At 27.9% G+C, this 24,540-nt stretch overlaps 1 protein-coding gene across 1 annotated transcript in view; it reads left to right on the top strand.

Annotated features, from left to right (window-relative positions):
* LOC122269444 (A-type potassium channel modulatory protein KCNIP1-like) overlaps nucleotides 1-24,540 on the top strand; it is a 352,568-nt gene that overhangs the window by 256,158 nt on the left and 71,870 nt on the right. The window contains exon 4 of the mRNA XM_071187748.1: nucleotides 8,999-9,068. Coding sequence (XP_071043849.1) covers nucleotides 8,999-9,068 — 70 coding nt within the window. The remainder of the gene's footprint in view (nucleotides 1-8,998; nucleotides 9,069-24,540) is intronic.

Below are 24,540 nucleotides of genomic sequence, written 5' to 3'. Positions count from 1 at the left end.
AACTATATATTTGTTTTGATTAGAAAAAAATAAGTATAATTTTTGTTCTGCAATAATCCTAGCTTAGTATGAATTCGAATAAAAAAATTAACTAATTAACATTAACTACTTGACTTTACTTTAATATTGTTTTTACCATAAACTTTGCTCAAACATAGTTTTCTTAAGTCAAAAAGAAATAAATAATAAAAATTAATGAAAACGACATTTTTAATAAAATTACTAAAATACAGAAATATTTAAATACCTAATTTTAGGCATATTTTAAACTAATTAAATTGTATCGCTTCTGAATTATAAATAATTACAATTAAATCAAGTATGTATTTTATGAATTTTAACTATTATGAATATAGATAGTGTACGTTATTTCCGTTATCAATATATATGTTTAGAATTTTTACCTAATTGTAAGAAATTAATATATAATCAAAAAGAAAAAACATTATAAAAATTTAATATACCAGCCAGGAAAGCAAGATTGAAGACATCAAACTCTTTCAATTTTACAACAATGCAAAGTAACTGCAGTTTTTCTGCAGATTCATCAGAAAGTATACTTCTGAAACAATGACTGCATAATTACTTCAAATTTACTGCAGAATGACCACGGATTTAAAATTTCAGTTTTTTCTAAATTTATGATTTTAAAGTGACCTCACTTAAACTACAGTAATTTTGTAGACAATAGCTAAAATTTTTTCGAAATAAATTACTGAGAAATTACTTCGCATTAGCTGCAAAATAACTGCAGTGTTTTTACAGTTAAGATTGCACTACAGAAAATTTGCAGTTAACTCTAGAAAAACTACGAAATTACTTCAGTTCTGTAGAATAACTACAGTTTATTTTCAGCTGGGATATAGGTATATAAATTCAAATTGAACTATATCTCATAATAAATATTACTTTTAATTTTGCTCCTATTTTTTTACTATTAATCTATAACTATTGTAAAATTCTAATTTATTTGCATTTTCAAATACTTTAATTAGCATTGTACTTTTAATTAAATATTAATTCTGCATTTTCAATTTTGCCTCGAAAATTGAATTTGAAGAAAAGTGGTAAGAACTTTTATGCTAGCAACAAAGGAAAAATAGTTTGTATAATGTGATAAATACTTTATGAAATAAGAAGATAGTATTGATTCTGAATTCCAATTAAATAAAAGCTAAAAACAGGATAAAAACAGAAAAATTCAAAATGCTGCTTAATTTTTTTAAATATAATATTTTCCACTTTTTCTTTGAATGATATATTTATAATAAAATACATTGAACATCTGAAGATTCTGATTTGAATGAATGGATGTTGCAGACGTGAACTTTCATAAATTAAAGACAGTCAACTTTATTAATAGAAAGCAATTTAAATAACAGCAATTATGGACTGTATGAACAATAATTTCGTAAATATCCTTTATAAAAGAAGTATAGAATGATATGAAATTAATTATCCAGAAATGTTTTGTACCAAAATTATACATCAAAAAAACTAAAACATGGATATAAATTTATTATATTAAAATAAAATGTTAAAACTTTAATATGAAATCTGAAAAAATTCTAAAACTCTTATCAGATATAATATATTCCCACATGCTTTGACAAAGATTCTAGCAGGGAATCAAATTTTTTTAATATTTCATAATCATCCACATTTAACACTTTCAATTTTAATAAATTTTTTTGACAAATAATTTAAAAGAATAGTATATTTTATTAAAAAACGCTGAAAAACAGCTAATTTAAATGGAATGTGTATATAACACATTCAAAATAAAAGTATTTTCAAAATAAAAACAACAAAGTATATCTACTTACTGAAAAGTAAAACAGCGTCTTCTTCAGAAATACCGCTGTGAACTAAAAGTTGTTTTAATTCTTCTTAATTCAAAATATTAAATGACATATTCTCCAGAAAAAAAAATTAAACGTAAAATAAAAAGGAAGACATAATCTATTTAGATCACAGAACATAACAATTTTATTTAGATTTATTATCGTTTGCTTTTTAAAATAAAACGATAGAAATTCCAGCTTATATCTCGCACACAATTAAATAATAAATAAATCACTCAAGTTTGAGCTAAAAGCACTCAAATATTGCTTAATAAATACCACTCAAGTTTGAGTTAATGCAAAGCAAGAATTTCGCTCAAATAAGAATGTATTTCACTCAAGTTGAGTTAAAAAAATTTAACTCTTTTTTGAGTAGGGGAAATAACTCTTTCATTTTAAGAGAGTAGTCATCACCAATTAATTAGTGAATGTTGGTTGGTTCTTTTAAGTCATGATATCTCACGACTTGAAAGAAAATATTAAAAATTTATTACAACAATAATTTTTTTTAAATTGTAATTTACTATTATGCAACTTAATAATAATAATATATGATCTATAATATTCCAGCTAAGAGTCACTAATTAATTAAATTAGTGAATGTTGTACGGTTATCATGAAATATCTGCATCTCATTCTTATTACTTAAAAACCTTAACGTTAATTTTAAGTTAAAGATAATTCAAAGTGTAACGTTTTTGAGTTTCAGCATAAGTGTACATTGTAACCTAAATTGTACCTCATACTATATGTACTAACTATCTAAACTGTTTCGACAACATTATTTTTATTATAAAAGCAGGCTTTGTATTAGAAATAATTTTACTGCTAAATACATTAATGTAAACAATTAATTCTCTCTTTATAATTACATCAAAAGGTTATTAACTTTCATGATTTTTTTTTGGAAATTCTTAATTAACATTCTCATATAACTGTACAATAAAAGCTTATAAGTTTGGAAATATTTTAGAGTATAAAGAGGAAAATTCCAAATTTGAAAAGTCAAAGGAGATAAGGTGATTAAAACTGACTTTTGCTTTAAGATTATTTCCTCATCTTCATAAAACTATATATAGCTTCGAAGGCTCAGATGCTATAACCGGCAAATGCTTTAATGTTTGCCATAAAATGTAATATTTGCTTATTTAATGAGCTTCAAAATCGTTGCTATGAATATTTATATGTTTAGAATATTCTATCAACCTGCAAATTATGTTCGATCACTTCCCAAATCATGTATATTTTCTTCTTTTCAGATTTTAATTCCTTTGATTTTCTTTTTCTAGAACGAAACGGACTTTTCTTTTCGTATATAAAGAGCATTAGAAGACAGTAAAATAATAACAACCCTAAATGTTTTCGTTAAAAATTTAAACTGTTTAGTTAATTTTTAAATTGTTTAGATAATTTTAAATTGTTCAGTTAATTTAAAATTGTTTAGTTGATTTTAAATGGTTTAAATGACACCTAAAGTTATCGTTAACAAATCCAGTTTGTATCGAATAATTAGTAATTTTCTGATAATTGAAATGCTATGTACACAATGCCCACTAAACCCTGCTTTCCCCCTTTAGACTGCCAAGCGACTGCAGCAATATTTATAAAAATTAAGTCCAGGTATAGTAAAGTGGGTATGCGATACAATATAAAACAACTTACTGCTACCCACTAACACGAAAAAAGCACCAAATGGAAGGAAACTCTAATAATAGAAAGATGAAAAGAAGCATCGATTTACTACAAATATACACCTCGAGGTCATTAATGCAAAAAGGTGGAAAAAAAGCGCTTAAAACACGTATTTGTTTGGTTTCAGTTTCCCACTTTACTTAACGTTCTAAAAAAGAATGAAGACCACTAATTTGTACAAGATACCTTTATTCTCGATGTCCAAACATCTCTTAAAGCTTTGTACTGCGATCAAAATAAAAAAAGCGACCACCCTAAATAACTTTTGATCTATACTCGGATCTTCACGTTCTGAGACTCAATCTTAATGGTTTGATAAGGTAACCTCAAATATGTTAATTAATTAGTGCAGACAATATTTTAAATTGCGAAACCAGACACAAAAACGTACTTTCACGGAATAAACATACCTTTTTTCAGCGGATTGATTTCGGATCCCCAAAATATAGGGGGTAGCCACAATCTGGAAAATATGGTCCCCATAGTTGAGTCAGGAGAGCGATCCAAATTTTGGACCCCTTAATTATAATTTTACTTTTTATGTTCCTCCCCATATCCCGAGACCTTTTTTAATAAACTGAAAAAACTTTCTATACAATTATAAAATCCATTTATCCAAAGATAATTCCATTCATAATATTACTTTTAGCATATATTTATTATTTTTTATCATTTTACTTAATAATAGTCGACCTACCTAATAAATAATTAATAAAGTAGTCGAATTATCTAATAAAACCTTTGAATTGTAAGGTATAAAATTTTTACATCATTTTAAAGAATGCTATTTTAAGTGGCAAAATACAAAATTTGAGCGAAATCGGTCAAATAGTTTACGAGAAATCGGATTTGAAATACGCAACATTTTTAAAATTTGATATCTCCTGAACTATTCGACTGATTTAACTAGAATTTTATATTTTTCTATGTAAAAATAACCCTTCAAAATGATGTAAAAAATGACATACCTAAGAATTCAAAATTTGTTCGACTATTATTAAATAAAGTATTAAAAACTAATAAATGCTTAATAAAAGTAATTTCTTTCATGGAATTATCTTTGGCGAAACCAATTCTCTAATTCTGTGCAAAAAGTTTTTAATTCGCTTAATAATTTTTCGAGATATTGTGAAATAAGCAAAAAGTAAAATTAACATTAAAGGGTCCAAACTTTGGACCGCTTTTCTGACCAAACTATAGGGACCATACTTCTCAGATTGCAGCTACCCCCAATAATTTGGAGGTCAGAAATCCGAATCCGTCGAAAAAAACGGCATGTTTATTCAAAGAAAGTAAGTTTTTGTGTCTGATTTCGAAACTTAAAATATCAGCAGCTCTAATTAATTAGCATATTTGAGGTCAACCCCTCGAGATACTAAGATTTAGTCCTAGAACGTGAAAATACGATCATTAGATCACAAATTATTCTATGTGGCTCATTTCTAATTTTGTGCACTACTCATTGGAAATAAATGCATCTTGGAATGGCTCTTAGGGATTGGTTTTTTCCCTAACATGTTTTGTCTCATGATTATAGGTAGATTAGATAGATTTGTCACACATAAGTAGGATTATCACAGAATAGGTAGATTTGTCACAGGATTAGGTATACTTGTTTTAACAGATATTTTTCAGCATGCTCATACGATGTTTACTTTCAAAAATCGATGATGCTTTGATATTTTTGTAAATAATTTTTCACTATCTTCTAATACTTTTGAAAAAAAAATGCTAATACATCACTTTTATGCCAAGTGTCACTACGTTGGCCACTTTACTGTGCTTTCACTGAGGAAAGAATTTGGTCAAAACTACCAGAATATGGTAAAATATATCGTGTTTCTGGACCTATGACAGCACTAAAAAGCACGAAATTTTTTTTCAAAGCTCTTTAAAAATGATTTTGGTGAAATTAGCAACTAAATATTGCTTTAGAATGTCTTATAAATTTTGCAAATGAGGTAAATTTCAGTAATGTTATCATAATATCTTAGAACAGGGCATAAAAACCATTATGTAAATTTACTTTTCAGTGCAGTACTTTTTTACTAAATAAGTGGTAATAAAAGACGTTTAATTTTGAAAACCGGAATAGCTGGTGAAGCGTAGCCGTATGTACAGAAAATTTACCAAATGAATAGTTTAAGTACCGCATATTCTGGTTTTATTAACCAGAATTATTTTTATAAATTATTTTATTCAGAAAATAAAATTACCATACATATGGTCATTTTACAGGAATTTCTTCTTCATGTAGTCATAACTACTTTCACAATTATAGATAAGCAAACATTAGTGGGTACCCTTTATAATTTAAAAACTTAAAGATTGTTCTTGATGCATTAAGGAGAAATAATAAAATTTTCTATAAAAAAAAGTAAGACACAATGAAGATAATAAATCTGTAATTTTGTAAATAGAAACTTAATGTCTCAGATAATTTATAAGTTGCGATAAATGTGTACTCAAGTATAAAATGTATACAAAATAGATATTTTTAATCACAAAAAAAAAACTATAATTAATAGTACTTGCATCTTTTTACGAACATAAATTGTTCAAAAATATTTCATAAATATGGTTACTGAATTTTTCCGATAAAACAAAATAAATTATATGAGTACAAAAAATATTATATAGGGTTCATTAAAACTTATTTAGCAAACACTATTCTAAATAAACATGTCATTAAACCACTCTTAGAAGTGGTTTAATAAAATTAATTAGTGGTTTAATAAAAACGTCATTAAACCACTTTTTTTAATGAAAAATCATTTTTTTTTTAAAATATAAAATATACAAACAGAAACACTGATAGGAATTTTTTATTTGAAAAAAATAAGCAATTTATATCATACAAACTCAATACTATCTATATTGACGTACTTTTATTAAATTTCTCACAGTATTTCACTGCATTCTGACGATATAAAGAAAGGGAATTTTATGTTGAAATCTATCAAGGATTTATTTGACATCGATACTGCTGCCATGAAATTTTTCTCATTTTTGAAGTGAATATTATACGATTCCAGCTTCAAATAGAAAGTCCAAAAAAGATATTTGACTGAAAAAATTCAGGGCACTTGAAAAGTTAGGAAAGAAAAAAATTTCAAGAGGACAAATCAACGCAAATAGAATGAAATTTAAGAACTTCAGATATAAACTTCTGTTTTGTGCTGCTCGGTATGAATTGAATAAATGCAAGAGTTTAAATAAAATAGATGTTGACTTTGGTATTTGATCAAAATGAGATTTAATATTTTCAACAGAGGAATTAATTACTCACAATTATTTGAAACTGAAACTCTGATAAATGCTTAAGAGTATCAGTATTTTTTAAACTCACATGATTATATCTGCAAAAAAGAACACTTTCCAATATTGTATTACTATAACATTATTATTATTCTTAATCTTCTTTCTTTTCTTTTATCCTTTTGGCCTTTATTGTGTTATATATATATATATATATATNCACTACAAGATATATATATATATATATATATATATATATCTTTGTTCAGTTAGCGATTGAAAAACTCTATAGCAGAGCAAGGTAAGTCTAGATTCTCAAATATTTGGTGAGAAGAAAAGGATTATGTGTTTTTTTCCTCGTTATTACTACACGTAAGAGGCTGATGTGTTATATTTTCGCCCCGTGTTTGCATAAAGGCCAGTTCTTAAATAGTGGATTTACGGAAGGCTGAATTTTGCTTTATAAGTTCGGGTTTAGACCCTATATAGATATCTGAAGTTAGCATTCTTGCTGGAGGTAAGTCTTGAGTTCACTGAGGGAGAGAAGTTACTAAAGATAAAAAAGTAAAAATTAATTTAGTTTAAAGTTAAAATTTTATCAAAATAAAAAAATTAATAGAAATTCAAATTATCGGTTGAAAAGGTTTTGAGAGATTAATAATGTTAAATATATTTGTCGACTAAAAATTTAATTTTACAAAATTATTTGTTGCATCTATTTGCATCTATTAAAATGTTATGATCTTTTACGTATACGAGTATTTGGTTATTGAGTTAGGAAAAAAATTGTCTATCTGTTTCTAAAACAACATTTTCAATCCTGCTCTTGCCTTTTATTATTAAAATTTGAACTTTTTTCATTTTTAATTAATATTTAACTTTATTTATTAGGTGCATATGTAAATCCCGGTTGCATGGTCACCGCTATTTTTTATTTAACAGTTACAGCAGCCATAAGACAATGTGATTTAAATTTAACCGAAAATGCTTCAAGCTTTGTTACGAGAAAAATAATGGGTCCAATAAAACCAAATAACTTAAAAATTTATTTGGTAAAAAGCAAGCTTTAAAATTTTTAAAGTTTTGCTAAAAATTAAAAAGGCAAGAATATTTAAAAATTAAAGAATTCTTTTTCAAAAGGTGACAGAAAGTTCCAATTAACTTAATGCAAAATAAAGAAATTCACTTCTTGTTGAAATCTTTTAAATCCTTCTTGTTCCACATATTAAATCAAATTTTTTTCACCCTTGTGATTATGTTTAAATTTCATATTTTTAAATCTAAACTTTTAAAATTACAATCAAATTTTTAGAACTAACTTGAAATGTAAAGTCTAATAAAATCTAATGTTTTCATATGTCTGGAAACATAAAAATGAGAGAATTATCTACACAGAAATGTTTTTACCACTAATTGATCATAAATTAAGCTACCGAAAATAATCATATATCTTATAGGTTTGACTACTAAGTGCTATCATACCTCATGTGTTTAGGTCCCGAATTTCCTTGTATTTGATTCAATAATATTTCTTAATAAGGGACAAAAAACTTATTATTTTTCAATAACTCTATACCTACTTTTAGAAGCTTTTCACAGTTATTTACCTTCGGTTATTTACCTTTATTAAGTAAATATTGCATCCTAGATAACTAGAAAAATGAAACAGGCACAGAATGTACCTTACACATGCTTTACTCGAATAATTTTTTCGTATCTTTTTTTTATTTTATCTCCACGTATTCTTTTATTTTCATTTGAGATATAAATTATAGTATTATTTAATGTAATTTGCATAAGTGCGGGATATCACTGATTTAATCACTATAACCATTGTAGTTCAGGCGCGTCTAATTCTTGCACCTATTTATTTTTAAACAAAAATTAAGAGTTTTAATTGTTATACAAACTCTGAGCAAAAAGCTTTAAGAGATTTCATCTAGATTGACATTTTGATTTTCTAATAGTTCAGCTATTATCGTTGACTGAGAAAAGTTAATTATATGTTCTTTAATCAAAATAGTACATCAAACTTTCTTTAGTTTAATTTAGATGAAAGCATTAAAAATGTTCAATTAAAAGTAACTTATTTACTCTTTCTATTTATTTTTTTAGTTTATTTTTTCTTTTCTTTTTAAATTGTCACTACGTAAACAGAGAAATGCTCACCTGTAGACTTGAACTTCGTTTCTTTTGTTTTCTAGGCTTGCCCTACAGGAATAGTAAATGAATCTACTTTTAAAGACGTATACGCACAGTTTTTTCCCCAAGGAGGTATGTAAAATCATTTATTTTTTAATATTTTCAAATCATTCCTACAATAAGTATTTTTCTGGATTTTTGTAAGGTAAGTGTAAGTGTTTTGTAAGGTAGTTTTGTAAGTAACTATGGGCACCTCAAAGTATTTTTATTGTTCTAGTTTTTAATTCAGCAAATAAAAACTTATAAAACTGTCGCTGAATTGTTATTGCTAAGTTGAATTTAAAGCATCAAAATAATGGTAGTAGTAGTAGTGCTTATTTTACGTCGTGCTAGAGGTGCACTATGGGCTATCATCGGCCATGGTCTTGGAAACATGTTCGAAGATGATCCGAAGACGTGGCATCAGTTTTCGTCTTCTGCAGATGGGAGGGCTCCCCTGCTGTCATAACTGGGCGGCCTGCGTACGAAGTTAAACAGTTTACGGTAAGACAGTCAAATAAGGATCATTACCACGCCCCTTCAGTCCATCAAATGTCAATCAAAATGGCCCACTTACTGAAAGCTGCCAGTGATGCTTGACTTCAGTATTCTACAAGGAACTGCATATTTGTGATTATACTTGTGGGACTCACAATGATGGACAGTGTCCTTGTTGAGAACCTATACCCATATTTGACACCCTTGCATTTAATATTGGCACCCTCATAAATCATGCAAACAAAACCTTAAACCAACATACAACTATATTCGAATCATTGCATGATAGGCGTACGAAAATAAAGTTTTTTTTCTTTATTCTAGAGCCACAACACTCTACAAGCAACCAAACCATTAAGTATTACATTATATCATAAAGCGTTTTTATTACGACATATTGCACAATACCAAAACTCTTTTGGGCTGTATGATCACTACAGGGTGATTGGGTTGTGGCAGTTAAGCTATTTTTTTTAATAGTTTTGTTTTATTTATTTATTTAATTTTGTCACGGATAATTGGTCTAGCGCTGGTATCAACATGGTACCACTTCATTGCAGTGACCGTATGGAGACCCCATACAGTATCCACCATAAACGCGATGATACCATAATCCCTTTCATGTTACCCACCATAATCCCTTTATTCTGAAAATAGATGGACAATAATTTAAAATTCTCAACAAGGCTATTAAAAAGATAAAGCCTTAACAAGAAAAAATGTTCAAAGAAAGATCTCTCAAATAAAGAAGACATGCTTAAGTTTCAAATTATTAGAACAATTTTTACAAAATCTAATATTGATTAGTCGCTTTACTTCGTCGTATTGAATTGCTAAAAATAGAATATATTTTTTACTTGATCCTTTACCATTTACACTGCTTTAAACGTATATATTGCCATCTGCATTCAAAATTATGAATGAAGCATTTTTACACCAGTGCCCACATTAGGTGCAGTGCCCATATTTGGGTCACTTACCTCAATAATTTTAAAATCCAACTTCAGTTCTTATAGTTTTTATTAAAAGGGCAAGTTTTATTGAAAGATATAGCTTTTATTGAAAACGTTGGATTCCAATTTTTATTTAATTTGTCTAGTTGCTGAAAGAAAAAACAACCATGCATGCTTATTAAAAATATCTCCAACTCGGACTGTTTACAATATGAAACATTGTTAAATAAGTTGCTAAAACAATAATAAATGAATAATATTGGAAATAAAGTATCAGTAGTACAGCTTATATTCTCCAGAAAAGATGTTAATCCAATCGAAGTCTTCCGAAGTCAATGATTTCTCAAAAATGATAATAATTATATTCAGTTTGAAAACCTATTTTAAAGCAGAGATATCAAAAATTAAGGTTTAAATTTCCATGAAATGTAATTTTACCCTAAAAGGGTGTTGTTCAAAGTCGAACTATTTAAGGCTTTGTAATACAGCTTGCATTCCATAAAAATAAGTAAATAAAAATTTTAAAAGAATAATTAAATCCGAACTTAATTTTAGTCTTTTGAAGCCAATAACTTCCTTAATATAATAACACAATAAATTCAGTTTAAAGCCGTGTTTTAATGTAGAGCCATCAAAAATAGGCACTAGTGGTGAGCTTATCCAAAATGAGCAAATCTATTATTTAAATTCTACTCGAAATATGTTTTTAAAAGGTTTTTCATGCATCAGTGTGGTCTCTTGTTCTTCTCAATATTAGACAGCTGCCGAAATGTTGAATTTTAGTTTAGTTTTTTGTGAAGAGCTTTTAGTTCTTCATTCAGTTCTTCCTCGTAGCGTTTATTCCTTTATATTTCTTAATATTTCTAATCTTTGCGAGCAACACCCAAATGGATATTTCTGTGGAATCAATGTAGTTATTTAAACATATCAAAGGACTGTTCATATTTTATGGTCTTGTTACTTCGTGATTATTATTTATCATCGTATTAGCCACGTTAAGCGCTAAGCGTATTATATACAACACTGTAAGAAAGGGATTCTCAAACTTGAGGAAAAAAATGTCCAAATAGCCCCGAAACAAATAATAGTCGAATTCAAAAACGCAATGTCTTCAAAGTTGAAAGAGCATGGACTCATTTGTGAGCAAAATGCGACAAAGGTGTGGAGAACGAAATGTGTGAGAGAGATGCTCGCTTTTTACCGGAAGGATTTGAACAAACGACCTCCGACAGGTAGTGGAATGATCAAACCACTATACTTGTACACTCTAATTCAAGAAGAGTTAAAAAGCTTTATATAGCACATCACCGTAATAACTCACATACATTCTATTTGCTTGAGAGGCACTTAAGATATAGCGAATTAAGAAAGAAAGGAAATTAAAATTTCCGATCTCCTGACTAAGCTAGTGAATCCATATTTTTCAAATTGCAGCCCTTTGTAGCTTCAAATTTAAAATTTGTAAGTCATGATTTGTCATTTCGGCAGCCACTATATAAAGCTTTCTAACAGTATGGTGAGTACAACTATGGTGTTTAGGTCATCCAACTATCCTTGGTTCGAATCCTGCAGGCAGCCAACGAATTTTTCTCTCACAAATTTTTCCCCTCCACATCACTTTTGTGACCGAATTTTTCTCAAAAATGAGTATAAGCTGTTTCAATTCTGAATGCGTGTGGTTTTCAAATTCGACTATTTATTTATATTTTATAACCGTCGTTGAACAGCCGACCCAATTTTAGATTTACAACTACTAATGTTCAACTCCGCAGCCTTGTAATTCTGTACAAAATCCAGGAGACAAGGGTACTCCTGGGTCAAGGTACTCTTGGGAGAAATTTGCTTTTCGCGGAGGACTTTTTGTTGGAACTAATCAGCATTTGAGTTACATGGACAGGAAAGCCACGAAAACCTCCCACGGTCAGTCTGACGGCAAGGGGACTCCAACCCATGATCCGTCTACCACTGAGGATGTTTTACGTCAAAACTTAAGTCGGTGCGAGCTGGGTACGGAATTCGTATTGACCAGCTATCACTGAGATTCAAACCCGGTTCACCTCATTGGAGGGCTAACGTTTCATCCCCTGAGCGACACGCCTCAAATTTGTCTATCATTTGTAACGGAACTTTTTTGACAATTTTTGCTGAATTTTGAGAAACCCTTTTCTACTGTGAATGTAAAGACTCGGGCTTAGACGCGTACTTGTTAATTCAATTATTGTTCAGCTGAAATAATTTAAAACTTAAACACTGAAACTATTTATTACTATGACTATTTATTACTATTGACTTTTTTTTTTAATATATGCGCACATTTTCATAAAAATAATCGTATGAAAGGTTGAAGTCATAAAATTAAATAGTAGTTTTATAATTTTATTATGAAAACTTTTGCTTTAATTTAATGAATATTTTAAAAAAATTAATTCAATTTAAGATTTTAGTGAACGTACAGAGAGAAACGTTTGATTAAAATTATCTTTTATACAATTGTCTTTCAACAAATGATTATTTTAATTCACACTTATGCATCATATTTTAATAAAAAGTTTGAAATGTGAAAAAATTTGAACAAATTTTTAAATTTATCAAATTCGCCCTCACCATATATTTTTATAATCCTTGTAATAGGTGAGACTAGAAAGTATGCACACTGGTCTCGCAAATTAATATTTAAGCAAGGGAAAAGTGAACACGTTTTCGAAATCTGACAAATCACTGTTGAGGAAGGTGTACAAAACCATGTTTTCTCGTCTTTAGACAATCTGGCGGTGCTCTTAAAAACCATTTTTCTTCTTTTCTCGTGTCAAGAGAGCTTTGATATTTTTTTACGATCACCTTGCTTGATAGTTATTTGTCAGACTTAACGTTTTTTAATCACTTAAATAGTTATTTAAGACCCCGAATGTATGCATCATATTGTGTTCATCTTTGCTAGAGCTTTTATAAATAATTGTTAAGAATTGTGAACACGGAAAAATCCTGTATTCTGAAACTATATTTTTCATATTTACTAAAACATCGCTAAACTCTCCTGTTAAGCTATTTCAAATAATATACGAAGAAAAGAAATTTTGGTAAAATTATCTTACTTGTATGGTAATGACATTTCTGGCAAAAAAATGTATAATTCTGGTCATAAAACTAAAATATACGTATTAAAATCATTCATTTTTTTAAATTTTTTGTTCGTATGATAACGGTTTATCGAAAATTCTGGTTTTCAAAATTATAGTTCTTATTATCATACAATTAGTACAAATACAAAACTGAAAAAATAAATTTGATCGGATAAATTATTTTTAAACGTACTTGAAAGTATCATGATAAAATTGTCCTGTTTTACCACGTTTATTACCAAACAACGTGGCAATAATTCTATACTTCATTGTTAATTTTACCAAAAATCATTACCAAGGAGTTTAAGTAATATTTACTGTGCCCTTTGATGTTCCTATAAGGCAGTAACTTATTCCATTTACCATATTCTGTAAGTTCGGAATGGTTTTTATGCCATGCTTTTATGTATCATGCTAAAATTACCAAATTTTACCGTATTTGCCATGGTAAAAAGTCATATTTTATTGTTAATTTTAACAAAAGTTATTACCAAAGCATTTGGTGTTCCCTCAGAGCCAGAAACATGGCACATCTTAACAAATTTAAATAATTTGGACCATATTTTTTCTCAGTGTAATAAAGATAAATTAAAATCAAGAAGAAATGAAAAAAAATTCAGCAATTTTAAATTTTCAATTTCTTAAAGAAACGTTTAACCTATGTTTATAACAATTATTTAACAATACCTCGTTATCAAAAATCGGTAACAAATATAAAGGAGCACAGACAGAGAAGAAAATTCTTTTCCTACACAAATCTTTCTGTAGATTATTTAAGCGTTGGGAAGATTCGCTCTGGTAATGGTTTGAATTTTTTGATTTTTATCACCGTCAAAAACAGGAACTTTTATCCGAACGTCTTTTCGATAAAATAAGCGTTTTCTTTGCCGTACTTTAGTTTTAATTAAATATTTTTAATTATATGCCATGCAAATGAATTTTACAAAGCTTTTAAAAAATGGGTGCGTAACATAATAGAAGCCTTTTCACGAGCGAGTTGAAAGTTCCTTTTTATTTGTTCGAAGTGTTATTTACAGACGGTTTGCTAATTGTTTTTCGGCTTTTTGTTCAAAACTATATCTGAATATGAAAACTTTTCCAGAATAGAGGAATAGTTAATGATGATGAAGAATTAAAAAATGAATTATTTAAAAATGAATTAAAAAACCAAATTTTTAATTTTATAATAACTGAACTTAACAGTGTATATTAAAAGGGTTGATAAAAATGCTTAGTCTATATTTGAACATACTTTATAGTATTATTACATAGAATTTGTTTCACAAAATAAAATTATTTCCATATTGTATCTGCACAGCGAGACAATGAAAATAAAAAGAAAAATATATCACCCTGGAAAACTTTTGCTCGGAATTTTCCCTCTCAGTGAAATACCATACCTTGTGGCAATGGCATTTCTGATAACAAAAAATATATAATTCTGGTTAATAAAATCAAAATACATGGTATTTAATAAATCATTTATTTGGTAATTTTTCAGTTCATGATAATGGTTTACCGGTAGTTCTGACTATCAAAATTATAGTTCTTATTAACACATATTTAGTAAAAATACAAAAATTAAGTAAATTTGAGATAGTGAATAATTTTTACGCCAAGCTTGGAGGTATCCTGAAAGAATCTTCAAGTTTTACCACATTTACTACTAAACAACATGATAATAATACTATATTTCAATATTACCCTTAGGAAAATTTGCCATAGGTGTGCCATAAAAAAATGCCATAGGAATATCCTATGGCATTTTTTATATGGCATATTTTTGCCATACATGTATGGCAAGATTTTACCATAGGCAAAACCCCATAGCAATATCCTATGGCATTTTTTTTATATGGCATATTTTTGCCATACATGTATGGCAAAATTTTGCCATACGTATATGGCAAAATTTTACCATAGGCAAAACCCCATAGAAATATCCTATGACATTTTTTTATATGGCAAATTTTTGCCATAAAGCTAAGATGTGCCACATTTTATGAAGAAACATTTTTCAATAAGCTATGGTACACCTTTGCCATACAGCTATGGCAACATTTCTCGTTGATATTTTACCATACATCAAAAAATAATTACTTACAAGAATCTTTCGCAATGGATGTTGAAAATGCAAAACTTAATAATTGTAGAATAAATATATATACAGAAAGCTTTTTTTAAAAAATTTCTTTGATAAACTTCCCCTGTTTTACTTGCAGAATCATTTCTGAATGCTGTTCTTATTCAAATAAATTTTGAACTGTTAGTACTAACCATTAGAAAATGGGTCCGGTGGTCGGAGTGAGTGGGAAAAATATTGGTTATGTTGATTAGGAACAAAATATATTGAGTACAATCAACCAATATTTGTTAAAGCTGTAAAAAACAAGAAAATAGAAAGTGGGTCTGGAAGTCGGAGCGAGTATAAAAAACGTTAATTTGATTGATTGGTATCATAATTAGTTAGATAAGCGTCAGATATTAGAGGAACCTAAAAGAAAGCGAAGTGAAATAATGCTCCGATGGACGGAGCGAGTATGAAAATTTTTTAAATATTTGATATGTGATACTAAGCTAACTCAGAAAATTTATGTTGAGTTGTGTTAAGCACAGTTAGAAAAGAGAGCGCAATATAGAAACATAAGTAAATACAAAACATGTTTAAGACACGATTAAAATTGGAAAAATTAATAATTACTATTGACAAATTGACACTTGGTCAGGGATAGTAAATAAAAATTAATTGGATATGGGAAATCGCTATAACGAAAAAGTTGTACACTTAAGGAAAGGTTAAATTGTTAAAAGCATTTTTGTTAACAGCAGCAGATGATATGGCCAGGGACTGTCCCATTGATGATATTGAAGCAAAATAATTGTCAACCAGTAATCCAGCAAATCTAGTTAAGTGATGACCCTAAGCTATGTATAAATATGTAACAGAACATTGTACAAGTATATGTGGATACTTTAGAAATATTAGTTGTAAGATAGTAAAACGCAGAGGCATGATAAAGAACAATTTAATAGCAAGCAAAAATTAAACGCAAAATAAAAATATAAAGCCCTAACATATGTAAGATAATGTAAAAATGCATTGCAAGAATCTAAGTGGAATTAAAATCAAAAACTAATGAGACTGTAAATACTGACTTTGATATTGATATATGAGATACCGATAATAAGAGTACCAGACAGCCGGAAATTAAAAACTTAATAAATTCAGGTAGATAATCGCATAAGCGTTTGCAACAAAATGTTTTTGACCAAGAATGAGATCGAAAAAATATTAAAATAAGTAGCCAAAGTTACCGAAAGATTCCACTTGTAGTGGATGACACGTTAATATGGCGGTCTGATACTCTAAGCCTAAATCAATGGAACATCGGATTTCAAACACTCAAAAATGGAAAATTTGGCCACCCGGAGGCCGGAAAAGACTCACCAGGAATGCCTTGTGGGATTGCATGTTGAATTTAATTAACTTCGGGGTGAAAAAATGGATATTTCTTTCTCTTAGAAGATGTTTTTGAGGACTCCATAGGAGTTGTTGTTTCGTTGGTGGGGATCTAGATCAGCTTTTCCCTATGGTATACTGCCATACAAATCTTTATGGTTACCATTGGCCTATGGTTTACTGCCATACAAATTTTTATGGTTGCCATAGGAGAATGGTGACGTGCCATATAAATGCCATACAGGCCTCTATGGTTACCATTGGCCTATGGTATCGTGCCATACGAATCTCTATGGTAACCATAGGTGTATGGTATCTGCCATACAAATTTCTATGGTAGCCATAGGCTGCCATAGATTACCATAGGCTTCTCTATGGCAAATTTTCCTAAGGGTAATTTTACCAAAAGTCATTACCAAAGCTCTTCGGTAAAAATTACAGTTCTTTTTGGTGTTTCTATAAACCACAAGCGTCATAAATTTTACCATATGCTGTAAATTTAGAACATAGTTTTTTCTCATTAGGGAAAAAATTATGATTCATAAATTTTGAAGCGAAACATAACTCAAACTTTTCACATGCGAGCTAAAAGTTTTCTTGTCCTTTCTTAGCAATTTTATAAACTGTTCTATTGATCAATCTATTTTTAGTGTATTTTTATATTCTTTTTGTTGTTGCATTTTGTTTTGAGTAGGCAATTTAGTTTTCTTTTTTCTTCTTCTCTCTTTTAAAATTAATTTACAACTACGCTTCGATTTCCTTTATATGAGGTATTGCAAAAAGTAATTTTTATCTTATAATAATTATTTTTTTACTTCGAAATGCATCATTCCGTTGTGGAATGCATCCTGAAGAGAACCCCTAAATTTATTCCAACTAGTTTAAATATATANTATATATATATATATATATATACAATTAAGAATTATGTTATTTAGTCTTTCAGAAGACTTTAAAAGACGTGCAGTTATTTCTCTCTTTTAATCACCGGTTTCAGCATAAATAATGAAAATATTTCTTTAATACTAGCTTCCTAGCTAGAGTGTACAAATTAAATCAATTTAATTTCTATAAGAAGTGTATAGAAAGACATGCTTAATATTTTCAAAAAATAGTTTGGTTTCTTGTCAGTGTTTTCATTAAATCTAATAGAGAAACGAAGCTATTGTAATTTCAGTTTGTTCACTATTTTTCACGATGTTCTGCTATATTACTTGAATAATACTTCTCATCATAGATTTTTATTTCCTCTTATTAGCCTGGTTAATATATACATAAGCATTAAAAATTTATCTATTGGTGTTAAAAACGTATGATTTTAAATAAAACAAACATTAATTATGTGTTTAATATGTGTATTTTACTAATGAGATAAATACACCTCTATAGCTAGAAAAAAAATATGTAACTTTTAACCAAATAAATTTTCAAGTTAATTCTTAGTAAGCTGCGCTTTTGATTACAAACTTCTATTCATCTAATTTCATTCATTTCAATATTAATTTACTATGGTTGATTACAGATAACCCTGTATAGTAAAAGATTGTTTTAATGAATTTTATATGTCTAATATCAAATATATTTATTACTGATTGTAGCATTCTAGAAGGAACATTAAACATTGACCATTGTAGGTGGAACTCCATTACTCTTATGTTAGAAAAAAAGTCGTAAATGTGATTAGAAATTCGTTGTTAGAAATTTCTTGAAAAATATGGTTAAATAATAATTTATTTAATTGTTATTTTACCATATTCAAACAAAAACAGTCATAATTAAGATAGTAATCAAATTGTTAACTGTGAGAAAAACCGTTTATTAACTGCATCACCTAATACGGTTATACAACCAGAATTTTATTGCACAAACTAGACCCACTTAGTGAAGCCCCTTAATTCCTTACAGAGGGGTACATATTACAGCCGAGAGGGCTAATCTGTAAAGCTCATGACCGACTGAACGGAGTCCTAACGTTGAGTGCAGTGTTCTGCACTCTGCAATTTGGAATCCTGGACTGATAGAATACGATACTTTCATTCACGCGTACACCATAAGCTGCTTAACACAAAAGAGTGTAGTACTTCCCCTCTCTTACGACAAGTGAAATAACCAGATAAACTATTTACCCCTTATTCTACGGTTCATTTGATAAAACCTAACGAAATATAGCTCCCAGGTCCAGTGAAAAAAAAAAATTTTATGGCTTTGATTTCATGCTAGTTGTAAATGGTTAAATGACCGTATAGTTTTGTGCTCATGGTTCTTTTTAACCATACTTGTTGTAAATGGCTTCAAAACCGTAAAGGTGAAAAAGGTTCTTTACCGTAAACATTACGGCTAATTGGATGAACAGACTACTGCTGGTTATTTTACTGTAATTTTAGAATGAAAATTCTAATAGTATACCAACATAGGTTTCTTCTATACTTTGAAAACTAGTAATTTGGGACAATAAGAACAGTCGTAAAATTTATCACTTTGTACTTATTATTATTCATTATTCATTTATTAAAAAACAAAAAGTATCTAAATGAGTAATTAACAATTATTTCAGGAACAAATCTATGAAAACAATTTTAGGTAATGTAGGTAATAAATAATGACGAACTCTAGCAAAACGTAAAAATTAGCCACAACATTGAGCATTGAAAATATTATTTCAAACATTTTTAATCAAACATTGTTGACACCTTTTGAGCAAAAGAAAGTAAAAATATATTTTTTATAAGCTTAAAAGAAAGGAAAATAATTTTTAAGGCATCGGGAAATAAAACTAAGTTACCTTTTCATTCAAGCTATGTAAACGTTAACAAATTTTGATTAAATATCTAGACTTACAAAAAGAACAGATGAATTCAGAAAAAAAATCTAACTTAGAGAAAATAAAATTTAATAACCAGCTAAGTCAATCAAAATTAATTAACTAATTAAAATGATTGTTCAGTCATCCTAGACTTGATTTTTTCTTCTTTTTACCTTTTGGAGAAACTTTTTAATCTTCATAATTTGCAATAAGAAAAAATAAGAAAAACTTATTAATAAAGAGTATATTACTTAATCACTGAAAACTTTAAAACATCATACTATCTTATTAAAATCTAAGTCAACGTATTTTAAGATTTTGCTATGTTTAAAAGGTTTAATTCTAAGTTAAATAAACTCAACCATATGATCTTTTTTTGAAAAGAAATCCAACTCTTTTTAAATAAAATGGGCAGATTTATCACATAATTATCTAATCATCTGAACTAAAGGTATTAAATTCCTTATCTTCGCATTGCTTTCATTCTTTCAAAAGAAAAACTTTTCCAAATGTAAGAAAAGAAATTTTACTTCTAGCTCTGAATATAATTCTTTCTCCATTATATGAAGTCTTCTAAAAGGGTGTTTACAAAGTTACGGAACCATAAGCTTTCACTTTTATTTCTTTTCCTCCTCCTTGTATTGAATTAGCTTTTTACTTTTTCTGAAAACGGCCTATTTTATTGCAAATTTTGTCCATTTCTTTTTTTAGCTTTTCTACTAGAAATTTAATCTGGCTATGAGACTTTTTGGTTCTAAAATGAGGCAAGCAATCAGAAAAAAGCTTGTATAATTTCAAATGTTATTTATTGAAATTACCATGGAAACTTTGTTAGAAACTTTTTATCACAAAATTCAACAGAACATAGCATGTATTCAACAATTTATGCTACCATCGTCTCCACAAATTTGTAAGCAGCTTCATGTTTTTTTTTAATATAACATCTTTGGCTAGTTATAAGATATATTTTCCACATATATTTATTTATGTATATATATATATATATATANATATATATATATATATATAATCTTTTGTTAACTATACTAGATGCCGAATAATTTTTAGTTACGATAAAAAATTTTATTCTTAAGGACAAAATTTAATTCTGTTCACTAAAACAATATGTTCTCCAGAGAGTCATAGGTAGGCAAATTCTTTTATAATCATCATACATTTTTAACAAATTATCTCTAACCTCTTTTTTTTCAAATGTTTATCAATGATAATAATGCTGCTGTGCAACGGTTCAAAATACAAGAACTATAAAAAGGTTTTAAAGTGTAACGAAAATCAAAAAAAAAAATAATAATAATAATAATATTTAAATCATGCAAAAAAAAAAAAAAACACTTTTGAAGTTCATAATTTTAAAAAACTAACATGTTATTATCTTTAGTAAAATGTAATAACTTTTTGAAATATACTTTCTCTTTATGAAAATAGATGCGCTAACAACCATTAAATACTCTTTTTTTTTAATTTTTGCATTTTTTTTTGCATTTTTGTTATTTGCTTTTTTTTCTTTGAGGAATTCTTCACCAACAAATAAATCAATCCTTTTCTTTCTTCTGATCGATTTTTTTCATCATTTGTAAGCAGTGAAAAACACTTCTTTCCAATGCAAGCTTGGGCTGTTTTTAATTTCGAAATAAATTTTAAAAATTATAGTGATTCATCGGATTATCACAATGTTTCTGTTTTTCCTAATTAAAGAGTAATATGCCATCCCCCACTGAGAAGAAATTTGGTCAGAACTACCAGAATATAGTAAAATTTACCGTGTTTCTGTCGTTATGGAAGCACTGAAAAGCAAGGTAATTTTTACAGAAGCTCTTCCGTAAAGACTTTTCATAAAATTAACAATAAAATATGATTTTAATACCAAGCTATTTAGTAGTAAATGTAATAATTTTATGATGATACCTAAGAGCATGGCATAAAAATCCTTTATTGTGTTTAATTTATTTTATAGTTTTTTTTGTACTAAATGTGTGGTAATAAGAACTATAATTTTGAAGACCAAAATTTCATGTTAACCGTTAGCATACGAACTGGAAATCAATGGTTTAAATACCGTATATTTTTTTTTGGTTTTACTGTCGGAATTATGGTTATTTTCCTAAAAATATCACTGCCATGAAAGTACTGTACCGGAATTTTCTTCTCTTTACAATATGCATATTTGAACTGTTCATTTTTAAGATAGTTTTAAAAATATATATAAAGGGAAGCGAATATGAAACAACCATTTGGTACATGTCTAAACGCTTTAGTTGAACCTAATATTTTGAATTCGAATTAAGAATACGTAAAATGTGTTTAGGAAATTAATGTTTTACATTAGAAGGCAATTCAAACTAATGTAAAATTTAAAATCTGAAAAAAAAGTAATTTAGCATTGTTGAACACCATTTTCAAATATTTTTAATTCTTGATTCATTCATAACAATGTCTCTCTTTAGTAATACATTTTTGACAAGTTTGTTCAAGAAATAATCTTTTTTAAGCATTTATCAATGGTTATAAACAGTGCAATGGTTTAAAATTCATAAAAAGAGAAAAAAATAATGGAAAATAAAAATAAAAAACGATTATAAGCGTTAAGTATGCAAAAAATAAAGTGCCAGTCATTAAAAAGGACTAAAACACTCTTATTTTCGGTAAAATGTCGTAGTAAGTTCTTCAGTTGTCTTTTAGCTTTATGAAAATAGATGTACCCACGAGAATTGAATATTTTTTGGGCATTTTGTAGTCATTAGAAAGGCTTTTTTATGAGAAATTCTTCGCTTGCAAAAGAAATCGATTGTTTTTCTTTTTCTTTGACTTTCATCATTTAGATGCAATGGAGTATTATTATTTTTTTTTCTTCAAAATAGGCTTAGGTCACATATAAGCTCTAATTAGATTTTGAAAATAAAAGAAATGACAGATTAAGATTATTAACAATAATGAAATTTCGGTTTATCAAATTATACGAATCAAATAAAATGTGTTTTTTATGCAATACACTATTGAATTTACGATATTTTTTTTATTTAAAACCTACTAGCCATTAATTCACTTAATATATAAAATCAACAAGCATAAATAAAATAAAGTGCGTATTTCAAGTTCAAATTTGATATTTATGTATTAATCTAAATAAAAAATTGGCTTACTTTCTTAAATTTTTATTGAGTTGAAAATGAAATATTAAGAGATAAATACAAAACTGATAAAGAAATTTAACCAAATGGTTTTTATGCCATATTCTAAGGTATCATGATAATATTACAACATTTACTGAATTTTATCGCATATTATAAAATTATGTTTTATTGTTAATGTTATCAAAATCATTGCCAAAGGGCTTCGATAAAAATTAAAAGGTTTTTTGGTGTTACCATAGAGCTAGAAACACGTTAAATTTTAATATTTTCTGATAATTTTTACCTAACTTTTTTTCACTGTGCAGTTTTTCGTTTCATCAATGCTAGTTTAATAGCGTTTCCACATATTATTTTTTTAAAGTTTATAAATATTATTTTATAACCAAACAAAAAAAGGATTTTTTTTTTTGGAAAAAAGTTATTACTTCTTTTTTCTCTCTCTCATTTTCTTTTCATAATATATTTTCATTCAGAAGTATATCACAAGAATTTTAATGACGAAAAAAAAAACATTTTCAATTAATTTTTCAATTTACACGTTCAAGCGTTTTTGAACCTTTATTTCTATGAAACTATAAAATACTCAATCTGAATATTGAAACTTTGGACGTTTATTTCAAAGGAAGCATATTTTTTGCACCATAGATAGTCAGTATTGACACTTTGAAAACAAGATACCTCAAAATAGTCTTAATGATTTTTTGTAATTGCTCTTCAAACAAAAAATAGCAGGAAAATTTAGTTTGAATCAATATTTTTCACTCAATATCAATATTATTCATTCTCTTTTCATTTTACGACTTTGACCTTTTTTAATTCTTTAAAGAATTTATAAACTATTTTTATGACATTTAATTTATAACATTTAATTCTGCACTGCTAGAATATTCATTCTAAGATAATGATAAAATAACCATCAGAATGAATACAAAACTATTCAGTTGTTAAACCATTTACAACTAGCATGGTTTCAAAAACATCAGAGAGGAATTTAACTGGATATAGTTTAGCAGCTTTAAAGGGCTGCCATTTAAACGTGAATGAGAGTATCGTTTTCCAATATCCGAGGGTTACAAATTGGGAAGTGCAGGACACAGAAGACTCTTTATGTGTTGAATAGAATGGAGGATATATTGTGACTCGAACCCCCATTCTGTCTGTCGACTGATTAGCCCTCTCGGTTATAATATGAACCCATCAGCAAGTAACTAAGTGACTTCATTAGGCGGGCTTAGTTGGTGTGATAAAATTCTGGTTGTGTAACTGTATTAGGTGAAAGCAGTACATAAAAGTTTTTCCCACAGTTAACAGTTTAATTATCGTCTAATTTTTTATTATTAAACAGTTTTGCTTGAATATGGTAAAATAACAATTAAATAAATTGTTATTTAACCATTTTCTCACAAGGAATTTTAACGGTGAAAACGATCATATTTTTAGTCCATAGGGAACCATTGAATAGACTGAATATTACAAAAAATACGAATGTTTTAAATTGCCCAATATTTTGAGGTGTTCGCTTAAAAATATGAACATGTAATTGTTTGATACAATATATATATATATATATATGAATATAA

This window comes from Parasteatoda tepidariorum, chromosome X1 (assembly GCF_043381705.1).
Source record: "Parasteatoda tepidariorum isolate YZ-2023 chromosome X1, CAS_Ptep_4.0, whole genome shotgun sequence".
NCBI lineage: Eukaryota > Metazoa > Arthropoda > Arachnida > Araneae > Theridiidae > Parasteatoda > Parasteatoda tepidariorum.
The sequence above is the reverse complement of the archived record's forward strand: the minus strand, read 5'-3'. Positions and strand labels throughout refer to the sequence as shown.